At 50.1% G+C, this 21,912-nt stretch overlaps 1 protein-coding gene across 3 annotated transcripts in view; it reads right to left on the bottom strand.

The window, feature by feature from the left end:
* LOC140191751 (zinc finger protein Aiolos-like) overlaps positions 1–21,912 on the bottom strand; it is a 309,305-nt gene that overhangs the window by 56,923 nt on the left and 230,470 nt on the right. For 2 of the 3 annotated variants that reach the window (XM_072249457.1, XM_072249458.1), the window contains exon 6: positions 13,795–13,911. In XM_072249457.1, coding sequence (XP_072105558.1) covers positions 13,795–13,911 — 117 coding nt within the window. Of the gene's footprint in view, positions 1–13,794; positions 13,912–14,217; positions 14,374–21,912 lie in introns of those variants that run through there. The other variant, XM_072249459.1, reaches the window with a different exon arrangement.

Here is a 21,912-nt window from a genome sequence, read left to right as displayed (position 1 = left end):
CCCCACTACAGGAAACATCCTCTCCACATCCACTCTATCTGTGTCCTCTGGTCCTAGACTCCCCCACTATAGGAAACACCCTCTCCGCATCCACTCTATCTGTGCCCTCTGGTCCTGGACTCCCCCACTATAGGAAACATCCTCTCCACATCCACTCTATCTGTGTCCTCTGGTCCTAGACTCCCCCACTATAGGAAACATCCTCTCCGCATCCACTCTATCTGTGTCCTCTGGTCCTAGACTCCCCCACTATAGGAAACATCCTCTCCACGTCCTCTCTATCTGTGCCCTCTGGTCCTAGACTCCCCCACTATAGGAAACATCCTCTCCACGTCCACTCTATCTGTGCCCTCTGGTCCTAGACTCCCCCACTATAGGAAACATCCTCTCCACATCCACTCTATCTGTGTCCTCTGGTCCTAGACTCCCTCACTGGAGGAAACATCCTCTCCACGTCCACTCTATCTGTGCCCTCTGGTCCTAGACTCCCCCACTATAGGAAACATCCTCTCCACATCCACTCTATCTGTGCCCTCTGGTCCTGGACTCCCCCACTATAGGAAACATCCTCTCCACGTCCACTCTATCTGTGTCTTCCGGTCCTAGACTCCATCACTGGAGGAAACATCCTCTCCACATCCACTCTATCTGTGCCCTCTGGTCCTAGACTCCCCCACTACAGGAAACATCCTCTCCACATCCACACTATCTCGGCCTTTCAATATTCAATAGGCTTCAATTAAATCCCACTCCCCCCTCATTCTTCTAAACTGCAGCAAATTAAAGCCCCTGAGACATCAGGCACCGCTCGTTGTGAAACTGGCATGTGGCATTCTCCAAAAGAAACAAACGGCTGGTGGCTGTCCTTTGGAATTTCACAGTTTGAATTGCAAAATGGTCTGGAGCAGATTCACAAGAGTGATCCTGAGAATGAATTGAAGAGCGTTTGGCAACTTTAGGCCTGAACCATTGCTCTGAGCAGGAAATTTTTACACGGCATATAAACTGCGCTGCACCTTAAATGCTTTTTTTTTGGGAAATGCATACTATGAATGTTTGGAATTAAAATTGAAGAATCACATACTTTTGATTTTATTTGTTAATTGAAGGGTGTAACAAGATACAGTACAAGAAATAAATTAGGTGACGTTCCATATACTTTTTGTAGCTGTGTCCAATCCCAGCTGCATGGCAACGAAGGCTACGTGCATGGGGGCACTTTGGCTACCGTGCGGCACCACACCCGCGGCAGTTTTCGAGGGGGCAGTGTGTAGGTCCCTGTGAAACTGCACCTGAAATATTGTACACAGAGACAGAGTATATAGAAAAGGGAACATTATGTTGATACCAGAGATTCTGCAGATGTTGGAAATCCAGAGTAACACACACACACACACAGGGCTGGAGGACCTCAGCAGGTCAGGCAGGATCTACGAAAGGGAATCAACAGTTGATGTTTCGGGCCGAGATGCCTGCAGCCCCAACCCAGAACCTTGATTCCTCTCCGTAAAGAAGGGAGAATCCGCAGATGCTGGAATTGAAGCAAACCACAGACAAAACGCTGGAGGAACTCAGCAGGCCAGGCCGCGCCTATGGGAAACAGTACAGTCGATGTTTCGGGACGAGACCCTTCGGCGCTCCGCTCCACAGATGCCGCCTGACCTGCTGAGTTCCTTGGAGCTTTACAGACAGACTCGGAGATCAGTGAGAATGTAGATGCAGGTTCAGGAAACTAGGATGAGAGCGAATGGTATGCTAGACGCTTGGGGGAATTTCAAGATTAAACACCCCTTACTGCAAGGACACAGGGATTCTGATAATAAAGCAGGGCCTGAATGTACTGGCCTGGTCTCTGAACCCAAGGAAGGATTTAGTAGTAACAAAGGACTTCAGTGAAGGTTCAGCAGATTGCGCGCGGCCTCTCCAGTGATTGATGCCTGTAATCTGTCAAGTAGGGGACAGTGCACAATTCTGATTTGACAGAGACGGACGTGAGAGCACGGAGGAACATCTGGAGAAACTTCGCTGCTGCTGCTACCGTGTGGTAACCGGAATCTCCGGAGCTGAAGGCCCCGAAATCCTCGGCTTTGCGTGTTTCAGCGGCCGGGGAGAAGTCGAAGCCGCTCGGCAGAGGATGACACTCAGGAGGCTGTATCGGAGGGGCTGGTCGGAGGCTCGAGGTTTTCGGATAGACGAACTCAGTGTCGGCTGCTTCCAAGGCATCGGCAAGTTGACGGGGCCTGGAGGTTTATGGCAAGGAGTTTCTCCCTTTTGCCGCCTGCTATCGGGGACTCGGGAGTCGATCGACTTGGGACTTTGAGACTTTTTTTATCGTGGCCATGGTTTGTTCTTCATCAAATTATGGTATTACTTTGCACTGTTGTAACTATATGTTATAATTATGTGGTTCTGTCAGTGTTAGTCTTTAGCTTGTCCTGTTTTCTGTGATATCACTCCGGAGAAACATTGTATCATTTCTTAATGCATGTATGTATTTCTAAATGACAATAAAAGAGGACTGAGTGTTCTCATAATCTAAAAGTAATTCAGGTGGGGTGTTTGCCCAGTGAATAGACATTTAAAAATCAGCTTTATCTGACACATTCCTAACTGGAAGACCACAGTCAATGTAGATTGGAAATAACCTCTTCACCCCGCTGACGATCAACACTGGCACACCACAAAAGTGTGTGCTAAACCCACTGCTCTAATCTCTCCACACCCACGACTGTGTGGCTTGGCACAGCTCAAATGCCATCCAGAGATTTGCTGACGATGCAACCATTGCAGGCAGAATCTGAGACGGTGATGAGAGAGCGCACAGGAGCGAGATGTACCAGCTAGCGGAGTGGTGTCGCAGCAACAACCCTGCACTCAACGTCAACAAGACCAAAGTGCTGATTGTGGACTTCAGAAAGGGCAAGACGAGGCAACCGGAACCGATTCTCACAGAGAGATCAGAGGTGGAGAGAGTGAGCAATCTCAGGCCCCTGGGTGTCAGTATCTCTGAGGACCAAACCTGGTCCCAATCTGGACCCAACCTGGTCCCAATCTGGACCCGACAGATCAATGCAGCTATAAAGAAGGCAAGACAGCAGCTATGTTTCATTGACTGTCTGGTATGGGGGGGTGGTGGGATACTACAGAAGGACGAAGCAAGTTGCAGAAACGTGTAAACTTGTCAGCTCCGTCATGGGCACCAGCCTCCGTAGCATCCAAGACATCTTCAAGGAGCGATGCCTTAGGTAGATGGTGTCCGTCATTAAGGACCCCCCATCACCCAGGACAAGCCCCCTTCAGGAAGGAGGTGCAGGCCCACACTCAGCGGTTCAGAAACAGCTTCTTCCCCTCTGCCATCAGGGAGGAGGTACAGGAGTCTGAAGACACACACTCAGCGATTCAGGAACAGCTTCTTCCCCTCTGCCATCAGGGAGGAGGTACAGGAGCCTGAAGGCACACACTCAATGATTCAGGAACAGCTTCTTCCCCTCTGCCATCAGGGAGGAGGTACAGGAGCCTGAAGACACACACTCAGCGATTCAGGAACAGCTTCTTCCCCTCCGCCATCAGGGAGGAGGTACAGGAGCCTGAAGACACACACTCAACGATTCAGGAACAGCTTCTTCCCCTCCGCCATCAGGGAGGAGGTACAGGAGCCTGAAGACACACACTCAGCGATTCAGGAACAGCTTCTTCCCCTCCGCCATCAGGGAGGAGGTACAGGAGCCTGAAGACACACAGTCAACGATTCAGGAACAGCTTCTTCCCCTCTGCCATCAGGGAGGAGGTACAGTTGCAACTTAGTTTTTCTCCTCTACATTTATTTATAATTAACAGCTTCTTCCACCAGGACATCAGACTGATTAATTCATGCTGACGCAACTGTATTCCTATGATATACTGAGTGTCCTGTTGTACGTGCTATTTATTATAAATTACTATGATTTGCACATTTAGATGGAGACGTAACGTAAAGATTTTTACTCCTCGTGTACGTGAAGGACATAAGTAGTAAAGTCCAATTCAATTCAATGAAGTATTTCATCGTACTGCTGATGTTAAAATGAATAAATTTCACGAGATGTGCCGGTGATATAAAAAACAGAGAACATAGAACATTGAATAGTACAGCATATTACAGGCTCTTCGGCCCACAATGTTGTGCTGACCCTTAAACCCTGCCTCCCATAATAACCCCCCACCTTAGATTCCTCCATATACCTGTCTAGTAGTCTCTTAAACTTCACTAGTGTATCTGCCTCCACCACTGACTCAGGCAGTGCATTCCATGCACCAACCACTCTCTGAGTAAAAAACCTTCCTCTAATATCCTCCTTGAACTTACCACCCCTTACCTTAAAGCCATGTCCTCTTGTATTGAGCAGTGGTGCCCTGGGGAAGAGGTGCTGGCTGTCCACTCTATCTATTCCTCTTATTATCTTGTACACCTCTATCATGTCTCCTCTCATCCTCCTTCTCTCCAAAGAGTAAAGCCCTATATAAAGCCTCGTCCCGATGCACATAGGAACATTGAAATATACAGAGAAAAGCGTCATTTGCATCGAAAACAGACACAGTCCAAGGACTCACACCACCAGGTTCAGGAACAGTTATTACCCCTCCACCATCAGGAAGGAGGTACAGGAGCCTCAGGACCCACATCACCAGGTTCAGGGACAGTTATTACCACTCAGGCTCTTGAAACGGGGGGTGGGGGGGGCGGATGACTTCACTTGCCCCCATCACTGAACTGTTCCCATAACCTATGGACTCACTTTCAAGAACTCTTCATCTCATGTTCTCAACATTTATTGGTTATTTACTTACTTATTGTTCTCTTTCTTTTTCTATTTGCACGGTTTGTTTTTTCTTTCACACAAGCCTCCTGCCCTGTTGGTGCGGTCTCTCACTGATCCTGTTCCGGTTACTGGGTTTACTGTGCGTGCCCGGGAGACAGAGAATCTCAGGGTTGTAGATGGTGACATGTAGGCACTCGGATGAACTTCGAGTAATGGGCAGTCGGCGTCTTCCTTCCCGAAGTCACAGGAGCATGGAACCGTAGGAAACACACACATAGCTCAGGAACACACCAAGTGCTGGTGGGACCCAGGCGGCCGGGCAGCATCTATGGAGAGGAACAAGCGGTCGACGTTTCGGGCCAAGACCCTTCACCGGGACCGGAAAGGGCAGCCTTTGCAGTCCGTCACATCCATGCCGACCACGTTGATTGCCTTCACTGAACCTGTTTGCCCACAACAGGCCCAAATCCGCCTACTTGCTGCTGATCTAACTACCCCTCTAATATGGCAACTGCTCTTGCCCCTCTACCACTGCAGTTTCTCTCTTCCTGCACTACTTACTGTGCTGTGCAGAAGTCTCGGGTGCGTATATATAGCTGGGGTGCCTGAGACTTTTGCACGCAGTACTGTAGTAATTTTATGCATTGCACTGTACTGCTGCCGCTGGGAAAAAACAAATTTCGTGACATATGTGAGTGATGATAAACCTGATTCTGATATGGGTCTTTATTGTGGACTGAGAGTGGGAAGGGGGACAGGGAGAAGGGAATCATGGTTGGGAGACATTTGGTAATGATCAATAAACCAATTGTTTGGAATCAACTGTCCTTGCCTGGTGCCTCAGAGCTGGGTGCGTCTGCCCTCCCCGTCCCTGGAACTCAATGGACAATAGACAATAGGTGCAGGAGTAGGCCATTCGGCCCTTTGAGCCAGCACTGCCATTCACTGTTATCATGGCTGATCATCCACAATCAGTATCCAGTTCCTGCCTTATCCTTATAACCATTGATTCCGCTATCTTTAAGAGCTCTATCCATCTCTTTCTTGAAAGCATCCAGAGAATTGGCCTCCACAGCCTTCTGGGGCAGAGCATTCCATACATCCACCACTCTCTGGGTGAAAAAGTTTTTCCTCAACTCCGTTCTAAATGGCCTACCCCTAATTCTTAAACTGTGGCCTCCGGTTCTGGACTCACCCATCAGTGGGAACATGCTCCCTACCTCCAGCGTGTCCAATCTCTTAATAATCTTATATGTTTCAATCAGATCCCCTCTCAGCCTTCTAAATTCCAGAGTATACAAGCCCAGTCGCTCCAATCTTTCGACATATGACAGTCCCGCCATCCCGGGAGTTAACCTTGTGAACCTACGCTGCACTCCCTCAGTAGCAAGAATGTCCTTCCTCAAATTTGGAGACCAAAACTGCACACAATACTCCAGGTGTGGTCTCACCAGGACCCTGTACAGCTGCAGAAGGACCTCTTTGCTCCTATACTCAATTCCCCTTGTTATGAAGGCCAGCATGCCATTAGCTTTCTTCACTGCCTGCTGTACCTGCATGCTTGCTTTCAGTGACTGATGTACAAGAACACCTAGATCTCGTTGTACTTCCCCTTTTCCTAATTTAACTCCATTTAGATAATAATCTGCCTTCCCATTCTTACCACCAAAGTGGATAACCTCACATTTACTCACAACTCCTTGTCTGCCGTGTGTCCAACACCCCTCCCGCAGCGCTCCACCCTCGCCATTCCCAACATCCTCTATCCCGCCAGATTTACGATCTCGCTCTCCGTTCCACGTTGACATATATATCTGTCAGTGTGGAGTAGAGATAGATAGATATATATATCTTTTGGACAGGACTGTTCCTCCGGTTGGTGGTCGATTTCCCTCCACGCCTCTCTGACGTAGCGGGGGAACCGTGTACGAGGCAAGTTACAGCAGTGGGTTTTGCTGTTGCCTTCTGCCGGCTGAGTTTCCAAAGAGATCGCCAGCTCGTAACCCAGCACAGATGGAAAGCGTGCAGGGGAGCCGGCTGGATTCGAACTCGGGACCTTCCATCCCGAAGTCCGACACTGATACCAGTACACCACCAGCCGGGTCTGTAAATATATATATATGTGCCAAGACTCTTGCACAGGATTATGCTTCTTTTTAATATATATATTTATTATTGTAATTAACAGTACATTTTATGTATGACCCTGTACTGCTGACGCAAATCAACAACATTCATGACATGCACTCAGAGGCCACCTGCGCACCTGCTCGTTAATGCTAATACCTAATCAGCTAATCACGTGGCAGCAACTCAATGCGTAAAAGTACACAGACACGGTCAAGAGGTTCAGTTGTTTTTCAGACCAAAGCATCAGAACGGGGAAGAAATGTAATCTAAGTGACTTTGACTGTCAAGAGATGGAGTGGTGCCAGATGGGGTGGTTTGAGTATCTCAGGAACTGATCTTCTGGGACTTTCACACAGAACAGTCTCCAGATTTTATAGAGAATGGTGCAAAAAACAAACAAACAAAAAAAAAAGAAATCCAGTGTACGGCAGTCCTGTGAGTTAAAATGCCTTGTTAATGAGAGAGTTCGGAGGAGGATGACCAGACTGGAAGGTTTTCTTTTTGACACTGGTCAATAGAAAAAGACTTCTGTGTCAAATTGAAAACAGATCTCTACAGTGATCTAAATTATTTACAAATGTAAAACACAAAATAATTTATTGCGTAAGTATTCACCCCCTTTAATATGACACACCAAATCATCACTGGTGCTGCCAACTGGGTTGAGAAATTACATAATTAGTTAAATGGAGATCACCATGTGCAGTCAAGGTATTTAAATTGATTGCAGTAAAAGTACACCAGTAACACTCACAACACACTGGAGGAACTCAGCAGGTCGGGCAGCTTCCGTGGAAATGATCAGTCAACGGAACCCGAAACGTTGACTGATCGTTCCCACGGATGCTGCCCGACCTGATGAGTTCCTCCAGTGTGTTGTGAGTGTTGCTTTGACCCCAGCATCCGCAGAGTATTTTGTGTTTAAAGTACACCGGTATCTGGAAGGTCCAACTGCTGGTGAGCCAGTATCCTGGCAAAAACTACATCATGAAGACAAAAGAACACTCCAAGCAACTCCGTGAAAAGGTTATTGAAAAACACAAGTCAGGAGATGGATACAAGAAAATGACCAAGTCACTGAATATCCCTTGGAGTACAGTTAAGTCAATCATCATGAAATGGAAAGAATATGGTACAGCTGTAAATCTGCCTAGAGCAGGCCGTCCTCAAAAACTGAGTGACTGTGAAAGGAGGGGTCTAGTGAGGGAGGCCACCAAGAGACCGATGACAACTCTGGAGGAGTTACAAGCTTCAGTGGCTGAGATGGGAGAGACTGCGCAAACAACAACTGCTGCCCAGGTGCTTCACCAGTCACAGCTTTATGGGAGAGTGGCAAAGAGAAAACCTCTGTTGAGAAAAGAAAACTCAAGTGAAATCTCAGCTAGAGTTTGCCAGGAGGCATGTGGGAGACTCTGAAGTCAGCTGGAAGAAAGTTCTATGGTCTGATGAAACCAAAATTGAGCTTTTGGGCCATCAGACTAAACGCTTTGCTTGGCATAAGCCAAACTCTGCACATCATCAAAACCACACCATCCCTACCGTGAAGCATGGTGGTGGCTGCATCATGCTGTGGGGATACTTCACTGCAGCAGGCCCTGGAAGGCTTGTGAAGGTAGAGGGTAAAGTGAATGCAGCAAAATACAGGGAAATCCTGGAGGAAAACCTGATGCAGTCTGCAAGAGAACTGCGACTTGGGAGAAGATTTCTTTCCCAGCAAGACAATGACCGCAAACATAAAGCCAAACCTATACAGGAATGGCTTAAAAACAACAAAGTTAATGTCCGGGAGTGGCCAAGTCAGAGCCAAGACCTCAATCCAATTGAGAATTTGTGGCTGGACTTGAAAAGCACTGTTCACTCATGATCCCCATGCAATCTGACAGAGCTTGAGCAGTTTTGTAAAGAACAATGGGGGGAAATGGCAGAGTCCAGATGTGCAAAGCTGACAGAGACCTATCCACACAGACTCGAGGTTGTAATTGCTGCCAAAGGTGCATCTACTAAATACTGAATAATTGCAATCAATTATTTTGTGTTTAATAATTGCAATAAATTTCGACCAATTTGCAGAAATTTGTTTTCACTTTGACACGAACGAATCTTTTTATGTTGATCAGTGTCAAAAAAGCCAAATTAAAAATCAACCATGATTCAATGTTATAAAACAATAAAACATGAAAACTTCTGGGGGGGGGGGGGTGCTCCTGTACCTCCTCCCTGATGGTAGCCATGAGAAGGGGGCATGTCCTGGGTGATGAGGCCCTTACTGATGGATATTGCCTTCCTGAGGCATCACCTTTTGAAGATGTCCTGGAGGATACTACGGAGGCTGGTGCCCTCGATGGAGCTGACTAATTTTACAAATCTCTGCAGCTTACTTCAATGCTGTGCTGTAGAAACAACCCCCCCCCCCCGTACCAGACCAGTGATGCAGCCAGTCAGAATGTTCCCCATGGTAGAAATTTTCGAGTGTTTTAGGTGCCAAACCAAATCCTCTCAAGCTCGTAAAGAAAACGTAGCCGCTGTCTTGCCGTCTTTGTAGCTGCATAGATAGGTCGGGCCCAGGTTAGGTCCTCAGAGATAATGACACCCAGGAACGTGAAGCTGCTCACCCTCTCCCATCCTGCTGCCATGTTGTTTCTGTGCTGTGGTGTACAGACTGCTCACAGTCCTGTACCGTGTCAGTAATACCGAGCAGACAGCTGCGGTATACGCCATCAAACAGCAGCTCCCACCTGAAGTGACGCACGCCAGGCAGCAGTGAAAGCAGCTAATTCAGACAGGGGGAGCCAGCAGTGAGGCACACACATCTTTACCACCACTGACAAGAAAACGCAACCTCCTGCTGGATTCTGATCTTTTCAAAATCCAAGGTTCTTTCCTTCTGCAGTTGAACATAGAATAGTACAGCACAGTACAGGCCCTTTGGCCCACAATGTTGTGCCGACCCTCAAACCCTGCCTCCCATATAAGCCCCCACCTTAAATTCCTCCATATACCTGTCTAGTAGTCTCTTAAACTTCACCAGTGTATCTGCCTCCACCACTGACTCAGGCAGTGCATTCCACGCACCAACCACTCTCTGAGTAAAAAACCTTCCTCTAATATCCCCCTTGAACTTCCCACCCCTTACCTTAAAGCCATGTCCTCTTGTATTGAACAGTGGTGCCCTGGGGAAGAGGTGCTGGCTATCCACTCTATCTATTCCTCTTATCTTGTACATCTCTATCATGTCTCCTCTCATCCTCCTTCTCTCCAAAGAGTAAAGCCCTAGCTCCCTTAATCTCTGATCATAATGCATACTCTCCAAACCAGGCAGCATCCTGGTAAATCTCCCCTGTACCCTTTCCAATGCTTCCATTTTTGAACTGCCTGTACGACCTGGCATTCTTGAGCTCAGGAAAGCGGCACGAAACCTGTTGTTTCACGAAGTGTTGATAGAGCAGGGGAAAATGTGAACAACTGCACACTTTGTGCGGCCCGGAGATTGAATCCATTGCTCCTCTCTGATTGAGGTGCCATGGAAAGGTTGAAGTCAATGAGGACAAGCGGATGGAATGAAAATGGGGGGGGGAGGGGGAGATCACGTACCTTTTGTTTTTATTAATTGTTTGAAAGTCGTTGGTGTGTTTCATAGTGCCAACTTAAACCGGAAGTTTTAAGATGGTACTGGTGAACCACAGCGACGACTTGCCGGGAGCAAACAAAACTACTTATTTAATTAGATTTAGATTAGACTAGATTCAACTTTATTGTTATTGTGCCGAGTACAGATACAAAGCCAATGAAATGCAGTTAGCATCTGACCAGAAATGCAAAGAATAGTGTTATTTACAAAATAACTGTGAATAAAAAGTAAGTGCTACAGCACACAAATATAGAAGTACTGAGACAGTACAATATGGGTGCAATACTGCTTAGCGCTGTGATGTGAGGTTCAGCAGCGTCACAGCCTCAGGGAAGAAGCTCTTCCTGTGCCTGCTGGTGTGGGAGCGGAAGCTCCTGTAGCACCTACCGGATGGGAGGAGAGTAAAAAGTCCATGGTTAGGGTGAGATGCATCCCTGATAATGCTTTTCGCCCTGCCCAGGCAGCGTTTATGGTAGATATTCTCAATGGTGGGCAATTGGGTGCTGATAATCTGCTAGACAGTTTTCACCACACGCTGGAGTGAAGATCACACATTTTTCCAGCGGCAATCACTGCAATCAATAGCCTGAAGCTTTCTTTTGGAGTTGAGTTTTTGGACTGCCTGTATGACCTGGCATTCTTGAGGTGTGAACTGAAGTCCTGGATGTGGCGGACCATAGCGGCCTGGCGAGTATAGGCCCGAATTGAGGTGGCGGGGCCCTCCGAGAGCCAGGAATGCACCAGCAGATGGACCCGGAGCCGATTCGAAGCGACAGTCAAGGTGGCGGGGCCCCGGGCTCGAGAATGAGGAACAACCTGTAGTTTGGCTGATTCCAGCACCAGGTTAGATCGAGAAGCTCAGGGTGTCGGGGCTGGAGGTAAGGGATGGGCGGGTACTCAGCCCGCTGCTTGGCAAGGTTTACTCGTTTCTGCGCTGAACTGAGGCTGTGCCCTGCAGTTAACAGGCTCATGGACCGGCTGTGACCGGCTTCGTAGCTGTTGTTAGTTAGATGCTTACTTTTATTGTTTACATGATTTGTTTTTTCCTCCCTGCACATTGGGTGTTTGATGGTTTTCGTTATTTTTAATCGGCTCTATTGGGTTTCTTAGTTTTGTGGCTGCCTGTAAGATGAATCCCAAGGTTGTATAACGTACACCGACTTTGATTATAAATGTACTTTGAAGGGTACAATGAAGCACAGTAAAACAAAGCAAATCTTTCACCTTTCACAAACTTCTTCCAGCCGCACCCAATTTCAGCTGGGTGGCAATGAAGGCTATGTGCGCGGGAGCATTTCAGTTATGGTGTGGCCGTGCACACTAAAGGGAAGAGCGTTGTTCAGTTATAACTTTGATACTGTAAAAGCACGCGGTATGGTAGGGTGCAGCACAGTGCACCACGCGTGCAAGCACAACACATACTCATACGCACACTCTGACGTAAAGCAACACGTCAGGGAGTCTGGAACCCGACAGGCCTGAGAAGCAAGCAGAATCACCTTACAGAGTTTTACAGACTGCGTAGGGTTTGGACCCCATGGTTTACCAGGGCAGGAGCAACAATTTGGAATAAGCTAACACCTTTGTTAGAACATCCCAAAGAACCTCAAAGAAGGAGATATCTCCCACCTTCTCAGAGTTCCCCTACTTCTGGTTTCTTGCTCACCCTGATGTTAAATGCTTTCTCAGTAACAGTCATGTCCTTCCCTGCTGCAGTTCTCACCTCCTGCAAATCCCCCTCAGGATGTTCCCTTTCTCTCTATCCTAGCTACATCTTTAGAACTCTCCCGTCTCTTTGACCAAGCTTTTGAAAGGCCTCGATGGAGTGGATATGGAGAGGATGTTTCTTCTAGTGGGGGAGTCTAGGACCAGAGGACACAGATAGAGTGGATGTGGAGAGGATGTTTCCTATAGTGGGGGGAGTCTGGGACCAGAGGACACAGATAGAGTGGATGTGGAGAGGATGTTTCCTATAGTGGGGGGAGTCTGGGACCAGAGGACACAGATAGAGTGGACGTGGAGAGGATGTTTCCTATAGTGGGGGAGTCTAGGACCAGAGGACACAGATAGAGTGGATGTGGAGAGGATGTTTCTTCTAGTGGGGAGAGTCTAGGACCAGAGAACACAGATAGAGTGGATGTGGAGAGGACGTTTCCTATAGTGGGGGAGTCTAGCACCAGAGGACACAGATAGAGTGGATGTGGACAGGATGTTTCCTATAGTGGGGGAGTCTAGGACCAGAGGACACAGATAGAGTGGATGTGGAGAGGATGTTTCCTATAGTCGGGGGAGTCTAGGACCAGAGGGCACAGATAGAGTGGATGTGGAGAGGATGTTTCCTATAGTGGGGGAGTCTAGGACCAGAGGACACAGATAGAATGGATGTGGAGAGGATGTTTCCTATAGTGGGGGAGTCTAGGACCAGAGGACACAGATAGAGTGGATGTGGAGAGGATGTTTCCTATAGTCGGGGGAGTCTAGGACCAGAGGGCACAGATAGAGTGGATGTGGAGAGGATGTTTCCTATAGTGGGGGAGTCTAGGACCAGAGGACACAGATAGAGTGGATGTGGAGAGGATGTTTCCTATAGTGGGGGCGTCTAGGACCAGAGGACACAGATAGAGTGGATGTGGACAGGATGCTTCCTATGGTGGGGGAGTCTAGGACCAGAGGACACAGGCAGAATGGATGTGGAGAGGATGTTTCCTATAGTCGGGGGAGTCTAGGACCAGAGGGCACAGCCTCAGAATAGAGGGACATCCCTTTAGAAAGGAGATGTGGAGGAATTTCTTCAACCAGACAGTGGTGAATCTGTAGAATTCATTGCCACAGACGGCGGTGCAGGCCAAGTCATTGGGTGTATTTAAAGAGGAGGTTGATAGGTTCCTGATTAATCAGGGTGTCAAAGGATACGGGGAGAAGGCGGGAGATTGGGCGTTGAGAGGGATAATAAATCAGTCATGATAGAGATACAGAGCAGAATTGATGGGCCAAATTCTGCTCCTGTGTCTGTTAGTCAGATGTCAGAGCCAGTCGAAGCTCAATGGGCCAAATGACCTAATTCTGCTCAGATGCCTTATGGCCCCAGGATCTGCTGAAGGCAAACTTGTACAACGCAGTGGTTTAGTGTTGAAAACAATCATGTTCCTTTGCACAGTTTGTTCGATAATTGCCTGCTGACGTCAGAATTAAAACCACGAACACACGATAAACAATGTGTAAGCACGTTGATCTCACCCAGAGTGCTGAGCCCCATGCCCTGCAGGTAGGTATGACAGCGGTCCTTGTGCTCTTCCAGAGAGCTGCGCTGCTTGTAGCTCCGTCCGCAGAAGCTGCACTTGTACGGCTTGTCGACTGCAAGGAGAGAAAGAGCAGAGAGGGGGACGTTTCAGAGGAGTACAGATCAAACTCGCCCAAAGCCGACGGCGGTGACTCTCCGAGCTGCCGTTAGGTTTAGAGTGACCGACGGCGGTGAAACTTTGAGTGACTGTTTTTTTTTAACAAAACTATAGAAGTTTATTAACATCACAAATACACCAGATACAGACGTTCAGTATTTACACGACAGTGGGTACACTCAGATTAAAATAAGGTTACTGCCGTCTATTAGACAGTCGATACCCTGAGGAGCCCACCGCTCTCGGAAGTCACCCCATGTACCTGTTGCGACCGCGTGCCCCCTCTCCAAGGACAGCCGGACACGAACGTATCCCTCGGAAAGGAGCAGGCAGTCAGCCCGGGCAGTGCCCCTCACCTTCTGCCACCTCGACCCAGGAACGGTCATCTTGGCCAGGCCCTACACCAAGCCCACCAGGAGACCGCCCCCTTCCCAACTGGGTGCCCGTAGACGAGCAGTGCGGGAGGACCTCAGCGGCAGCCCCTTGGGAAACTCAAAACAGCGGCTGCAACCTCTCACATTCTGTGTCCGTGTGGTACACTGACCCCTCCCGGCCACAGAATGGACAGAATCAGAATCAGGTTTATTATCGCTGGCGTGTGACGTGGAATCTGTTAACTTAGCAGCAGCAGTTCAATAATATAGAAGAAAAAAACCAAATAAAATAATAATAAATAAATAAATAAATAAATTACAGTATATGCATATTGAATAGATTAAAAATTGTGCAAACAGAAATACTGTATATTAAAAAAAGTGAGGTAGTGTCCAAGGGTTCAATGAATCGGATGGGAGAGGGGAAGAAGCTGTTCCTGAATCGTTGAGTGTGTGTCTTCAGGCTCCTGTACCTCCTCCCTGATGGCAGAGGGGAAGAAGCTGTTCCTGAATCGTTGAGTGTGTGTCTTCAGGCTCCTGTACCTCCTCCCTGATGGCAGAGGGGAAGAAGCTGTTCCTGAATCGCTGAGTGTGTGTCTTCAGGCTCCTGTACCTCCTCCCTGATGGCAGAGGGGAAGAAGCTGTTCCTGAATCGCTGAGTGTGTGTCTTCAGACTCCTGTACCTCCTCCCTGATGACAGAGGGGAAGAAGCTGTTCCTGAATCGTTGAGTGTGTGTCTTCAGGCTCCTGTACCTCCTCCCTGATGGCAGAGGGGAAGAAGCTGTTCCTGAATCATTGAGTGTGTGTCTTCAGGCTCCTGTACCTCCTCCCTGATGGCGGAGGGGAAGAAGCTGTTCCTGAATCGTTGACTGTGTGTCTTCAGGCTCCTGTACCTCCTCCCTGATGGCAGAGGGGAAGAAGCTGTTCCTGAATCTCTGAGTGTGTATCTTCAGGCTCCTGTACCTCCTCCCTGATGGCAGGGGGGAAGAAGCTGTTCCTGAATCGTTGAGTGTGTGTCTTCAGGCTCCTGTACCTCCTCCCTGATGGCGGAGGGGAAGAAGCTGTTCCTGAATCGCTGAGTGTGTGTCTTCAGGCTCCTGTACCTCCTCCCTGACGGCGGAGGGGAAGAAGCTGTTCCTGAATCGTTGAGTGTGTGTCTTCAGGCTCCTGTACCTCCTCCCTGATGGCGGAGGGGAAGAAGCTGTTCCTGAATCGCTGAGTGTGTGTCTTCAGGCTCCTGTACCTCCTCCCTGACGGCGGAGGGGAAGAAGCTGTTCCTGAATAGCTGAGTGTGTGTCTTCAGGCTCCTGTACTTCCTCCCTGATGGCAGAGGGGAAGAAGCTGTTCCTGAATCGCTGAGTGTGTGCCTTCAGGCTCCTGTACCTCCTCCCTGATGGCAGAGGGGAAGAAGCTGTTCCTGAATCGCTGAGTGTGTGTCTTCAGGCTCCTGTACCTCCTCCCTGATGGCAGAGGGGAAGAAGCTGTTCCTGAATCGCTGAGTGTGTGTCTTCAGGCTCCTGTACCTCCTCCCTGATGGCAGAGGGGAAGAAGCTGTTCCTGAATCGTTGAGTGTGTGTCTTCAGGCTCCTGTACCTCCTCCCTGATGGCAGAGGGGAAGAAGCTGTTCCTGAATCGCTGAGTGTGTGTCTTCAGGCTCCTGTACCTCCTCCCTGATGACGGAGGGGAAGAAGCTGTTCCTGAATCGCTGAGTGTGTGTCTTCAGGCTCCTGTACCTCCTCCCTGATGGCAGAGGGGAAGAAGCTGTTCCTGAATCGTTGAGTGTGTGTCTTCAGGCTCCTGTACCTCCTCCCTGATGGCAGAGGGGAAGAAGCTGTTCCTGAATCATTGAGTGTGTGTCTTCAGGCTCCTGTACCTCCTCCCTGATGGCAGAGGGGAAGAAGCTGTTTCTGAATCGCTGAGTGTGTGTCTTCAGGCTCCTGTACCTCCTCCCTGATGGCAGAGGGGAAGAAGCTGTTCCTGAATCGTTGAGTGTGTGTCTTCAGACTCCTGTACCTCCTCCCTGATGGCAGAGGGGAAGAAGCTGTTCCTGAATCGTTGAGTGTGTGTCTTCAGGCTCCTGTACCTCCTCCGTGATGGCAGAGGGGAAGAAGCTGTTCCTGAATCGTTGAGTGTGTGTCTTCAGGCTCCTGTACCTCCTCCCTGATGGCAGAGGGGAAGAAGCTGTTCCTGAATCGCTGAGTGTGTGTCTTCAGGCTCCTGTACCTCCTCCCTGATGGCAGAGGGGAAGAAGCTGTTCCTGAATCGTTGAGTGTGTGTCTTCAGACTCCTGTACCTCCTCCCTGATGGCAGAGGGGAAGAAGCTGTTCCTGAATCGTTGAGTGTGTGTCTTCAGGCTCCTGTACCTCCTCCCTGATGGCGGAGGGGAAGAAGCTGTTCCTGAATCGTTGAGTGTGTGTCTTCAGGCTCCTGCACCTCCTCCCTGATGGTAACAGTGAGAAAAGGGCACGTCCTGGGTGCTGGAGGTCCCTAATAATGGACGCTGCCTTTCTGAGACACCGCTCCCTGAAGATGTCCTGGGTACTTTGTCCTGGAGCCGACTAGATTTACAACCCTCTGCAGCTTCTTTCGGTCCTGTGCAGTAGCCCCTCCACACCAGACTGTCAGAATGCTCTCCACGGTACATCCGGAGAAGTTTTTGAGTGCTTTTGTTGACATACCAAATCTCTTCAAACTCCTAATTAAGTTTAGCTGCTGCCTTGCTTTCTTTATGACAGGTGGATGGGGGGGGGTGGGGGGTCAGTGAACCTGCTCAGGAACCTGTTGTACAGGGCTGCCCGATGCAACATCTTCCTCCCCAGGTCCCCGAAGTACAGGGGGCAGTACCCCTGCATACAGAGACCTCCTCCTCCCCTGCCGGACGGTAACACGGACCGCCAAGGCGAGTCCGGCCGGCAGACGAAGGCAAGGAAGTGAAATGTGTGCGGGAGCAGCCCGCACAAGAAGCACTTTGGGGCATCACAGAAGGGCACGGTGGGCCTCCCTGCGAGATGGCTTGCACTATGCAGGACCCTCTCCCCTGTGGCGTCCCGAGGCCTGGGTCCGACGAGCATTTTGCAGGAGCACAAAGCAAGGCGGTTGAAGTGTTTAATAGCAGAGGTGACGGGGTAATTTCAAAGCAGATGTGATGGACAAGGCGTCTTGCACACAGCCGGCCTGGGGCAATGGTAGACCACAAGACATAGGAGCAGAATGAGGCCATTCAGCCCATCGATACTGCCCCCCATTCCATCATGGCTGATTTACTATCCCTCTCAACCCCCATTCTCCTGCCTTCTCCCCGTTTCCCTTGACTCCATGACTAATCAAGCACCGATCAATCTCTGCTTTGAGTGTACTCAATGACTTGGCCTCCACAGCTGCCTGTGGCAAAGGCTTCCATGGACTCACTAAATTAAAGAAATTCCTCCTCATCTCTTTTTAAATAGGCGTCCCCCTTCTCTGAGGCTGTGCCCCCTAGCCCTAGACTCCCCCACCATGGGAAACATCCTCTCCACACTCCCACTACCACAAGAGGTTTCCCTTCATGTTCCCTTAAACTTTTCTCCTTTCACCCTTAACCCATGACCTCTGGTTGTAGTCCCACCCAACCACAGTGGAAAAAAACCTGCTTCCATTTACCCTATCTATACATTATTTTGTATACCTCTATCAAATCTCCCCTCAATGTTGTGTGTTCTAGGGAATCAGGTCCTAACCTGTTCAGTCTTTCCTCATCAGGTTGTCCAGACCCGGTAACATCCTTGTAAATACTCTCTGCACTCTTTCAATCTTGTTTATATCTTTCCTGTAGGTGGGTGACCAGAACTGCACACAATACTCCAAATCAGGCCTCACCAACGTCTTGTACAACTTCGGCATAACATCCCATCTCCTGCACTCAGTACTTTGATTTACGGAGGCCAATGCGCCTAAAGCTTCCTTTGCGGCCCTGTCTACCTGCTGATTTCCTGCACTGCACTCGGAACCTCGATTTGGGATGAGGAAGCTCTCGGGGGCTCCGTTGTCCATTCACAAGTCTGACGGCAGAGGGGAGGGAGCTGTTCCTAAAACACCGAGTGCGGGCCCCTCGGGCTCCTGTACCTCCCCTGCTGATGGTGGCCATGAGAACGGAGGCACGTCTCCAACGGTAAGGGCTCTTCATAATATATAGAAACTTCTTCAGGCAGCGCCTCTTGAAGACGTCCTGGACGGTGGGGAGCCTGGAGCCCGTGATGAGGCTACGGCCCCCTACAGGATCTTATGTGTTGGAGAGACAGAACGCTCTCCTCTGTACATCTGCAGAAACGTGTCAGAGCCTTTGGCGACATATCAGATCTCCTCGAACTCCTAAAGCAGCAGGGCTGCTGGTGTGCCTTCTGCGTGAATGGATCCCCCCGAGGTGTTCTCACCCGGGGGGGTGGGAGTTGTAGCTTTTCCCCTCCTCCCCGTCTACCACCGACCACACTACAACACCGTGCCCACTTCGATCGCCCGGCATTACAAGGGACTTCGCTCACTTTTGCCCTCCCTTGTTTCCTGCAAGAACTGTGTATTTTATATGGTTAACTTATGCTTCTCTTGTGAATTCGAGTGCCTATTTTGTGGTGGGGTGGAGATACGTCTCTAACAGAGGAGGTGTGAGGCGCTCCTTCCCTCTGCTGGTCACCCTTGGGCGAGGTGTAGCACCTGCTTCGCCCCCCCGATCAGGGCCAGATGAAACCGTACGAGCAGCCGATGGACGGTCGTACGAGCAGCCGGTGCAGATCACAAGCCCTGGGTGATGTGACCACTGACGCCAGGCAGACAACCTCTGATAATGGCTGCGGTCACTCGTCTTGCTTAGACAGACTGCCCAGGAGGAGGTCAATGGCAAAACACTTCTGTTGAAAAAATTTGGCACGGCGCGTGATGATGTCATACGACATGGCCCATGATGATGTCATACGGTAATGCACATGATGATGATGTAATACAACACAGCACATAATGATGATGTCATGCGACACAGCTCATAATGAACAAAATATGCTAAAAAGAAATAAATGTCCATCGATGCTGCCTAGCCTGCTGAGCTTCTCCAGCATCTTGCGCGTACTACAAACGGAATATGCTGCTGGGGGTTAGTGTTCCCTTGCACTGTGCAGACAGGTATTTGTGCAGCAGACAATGAACACGACTTTCACCCTGGCATGAGCAGGTTCCACGGGAGTAGCCGTACAAATGAATCACACCTCAACAGGTGTCGGATGCCCATTCCTGGGGCTGATTTAAAAGAAAACATGAAGCTTCGTTGAGGATCCCTACCACCCGCGCCCCCATCCCACAATCTCTCTGACCCACCACCGTCAGGGAGGAGGTACAGGGGCATCAGGACTAGGACTGTCAGACTGGGTAACAGCTCCTTCCCTCAGGCTGGGAGACAATGAATACCCTGTCACCACCAGGGTCTCGTCCCCCCCCCCCCATCCCACTCTCGTCCCCCTCCCCCCCACCCCACAATCTCTCTGACCCACGATCGTCAGGAAGGAGGTATGTGAGCATCAGGACTAGGACTGTCAAGGCTGGGTAACAGCTCCTTCCCTCAGGCTGGGAGACAATGAATACCCTGTCACCACCGGGGTCTCGTCACCACTACTCATCCCACAATCTCTCTCTCTGACCCACGACCATCAGGAAGGAGGTACAGGAGCATCAGGACTAGGACTGTCAGACTGGGAAACAGCACCTTCCCTCAGGCTGTGAGACTAATGAATACCCTGCCACCACCGGGGTCTCGTCACCACTACTCATCCCACAATCTCTCTCTCTGACCCACGGCCGTCAGGGAGGAGGTACAGGAGCATCAGGACTAGGACTGTCAGACTGGGAAACAGCTCCTTCCCTCAGGCTGTGAGACTAATGAATACCCTGCCACCACCGGGGTCTCGTCACTGGGACTAGGCGGCTGTGGAGGATGTCCTTGTGTATATTTAAAGCGGAGGTTGATCGGTTCTTGATTAGCCAGTGTGTCAAAGGTTGCGGGGAGCGGGCAGGAGAATGGGGGTTGACAGGGATAGTAAATCAGCCACGATGGAATGGTGGAGCCGATTTGATGGGCTGAACAGCCTAATTCTGCTCCCAGGTCTTATGGTCTTACAGGAGCATCAGGACTAGAACTGTCAGACTGGGTAACAGCTCCTGCCACCACCGAGGTCTCGTCACGACCCCCCACCCCACAATCTCTCTGACCCACGGCCGTCCTAGAGGAGGGACGGGGCGTCAGGACTAGGACTGTCAGACTGGGTAACAGCTCCTTCCCTCAGGCTGGGAGACTAATGAATACCTTGTCACCACCAGGGTCTCGTCCCCCCCCCCACCCCACAATCTCTCTGACCCACGACCGTCCTGGAGGAGGTACAGCAGCATCAGGACTAGGACTGTCAGACTGGGTAACAGCTCCTTCCCTCAGGCTGGGAGACTAATGAATACCCTGCCACCACCGGGGTCTTGTCACTACCCCCCATCCCACTCTCGTTCCCCCCCCCCCATCCCACAATCTCTCTGACCCACGATCGTCAGGAAGGAGGTACGTGAGCATCAGGACTAGGACTGTCAGACTGGGTAACAGCTCCTTCCCTCAGGCTGGGAGACTAATGAATACCCTGCCACCACCGGGGTCTCGTCACTACCACACATCCCACTCTCGTCCCCCTCCCCCCCCATCCCACAATCTCTCTGACCCACCACCGTCAGGGAGGAGGTACGTGAGCATCAGGACTAGGACTGACAGACTGGGAAACAGCTCCTTCCCTCAGGCTGGGAGACAATGAATACCCTGCCACCACCGGGGTCTCGTCACCACTACTCATCCCACAATCTCTCTCTCTGACCCACCACCGTCAGGAAGGAAGTACAAGAGCATCAGGACTAGGACTGTCAGACTGGGTAACAGCTCCTTCCCTCAGGCTGGGAGACTGACGAATACCCTGTCACCACCGGGGTCTCGTCACTGGGATGACAAGCTGTGGTACACATGATATAAATTTTGAATTATATTTTACTAACTTAAAGGCATCCGTTAGTCTTGCGAGACCATGGATCTGCACCTGGAAAGTCTTCACTCTCCAGGGCGCAGGCCTGGGCAATGTTGTATGGAAGACCGGCAGTTGCCTATGCTGCAAGTCTCCCCTCTCCACGACACCAATGTTGTCCAAGGGAAGGGCACTAGGACCCATACAGCTTGGCACCGGTGTCGTCGCAGAGCAACGTGTGGTTAAGTGCCTTGCTCAAGAACACAACACGCTGCCTCAGCTGAGGCTCGAACTCACGACCTTCAGGTCGCTAGTCCAATGCCTTAACCACTTCGCCACATGCAGGTGACAATAAAATCGAGCCTGAAGAAGAAACAAAAGCACCTGTCATCATCAGAGGACAGGGATGTGAGTCTCCAATCACGTTTGGCATTTTCGAAGTTTCGACTATCTTGAAAGATCTGTCTTGTCGGGAAACCCGAGGTGTGGAGGGGGCCGCGCGTTCTACACGCGCACCCCCCCCCCCACACTCAGGCCAGATCCTGGTATCACTTCATACTCTGTGACTAAATC

The sequence above is a fragment of the Mobula birostris genome, chromosome X (genome assembly GCF_030028105.1).
Source record: "Mobula birostris isolate sMobBir1 chromosome X, sMobBir1.hap1, whole genome shotgun sequence".
Classification (NCBI taxonomy): domain Eukaryota; kingdom Metazoa; phylum Chordata; class Chondrichthyes; order Myliobatiformes; family Myliobatidae; genus Mobula; species Mobula birostris.
Note: the sequence above shows the minus strand (reverse complement) of the source record. Positions and strands in the feature narration are given on the sequence as shown.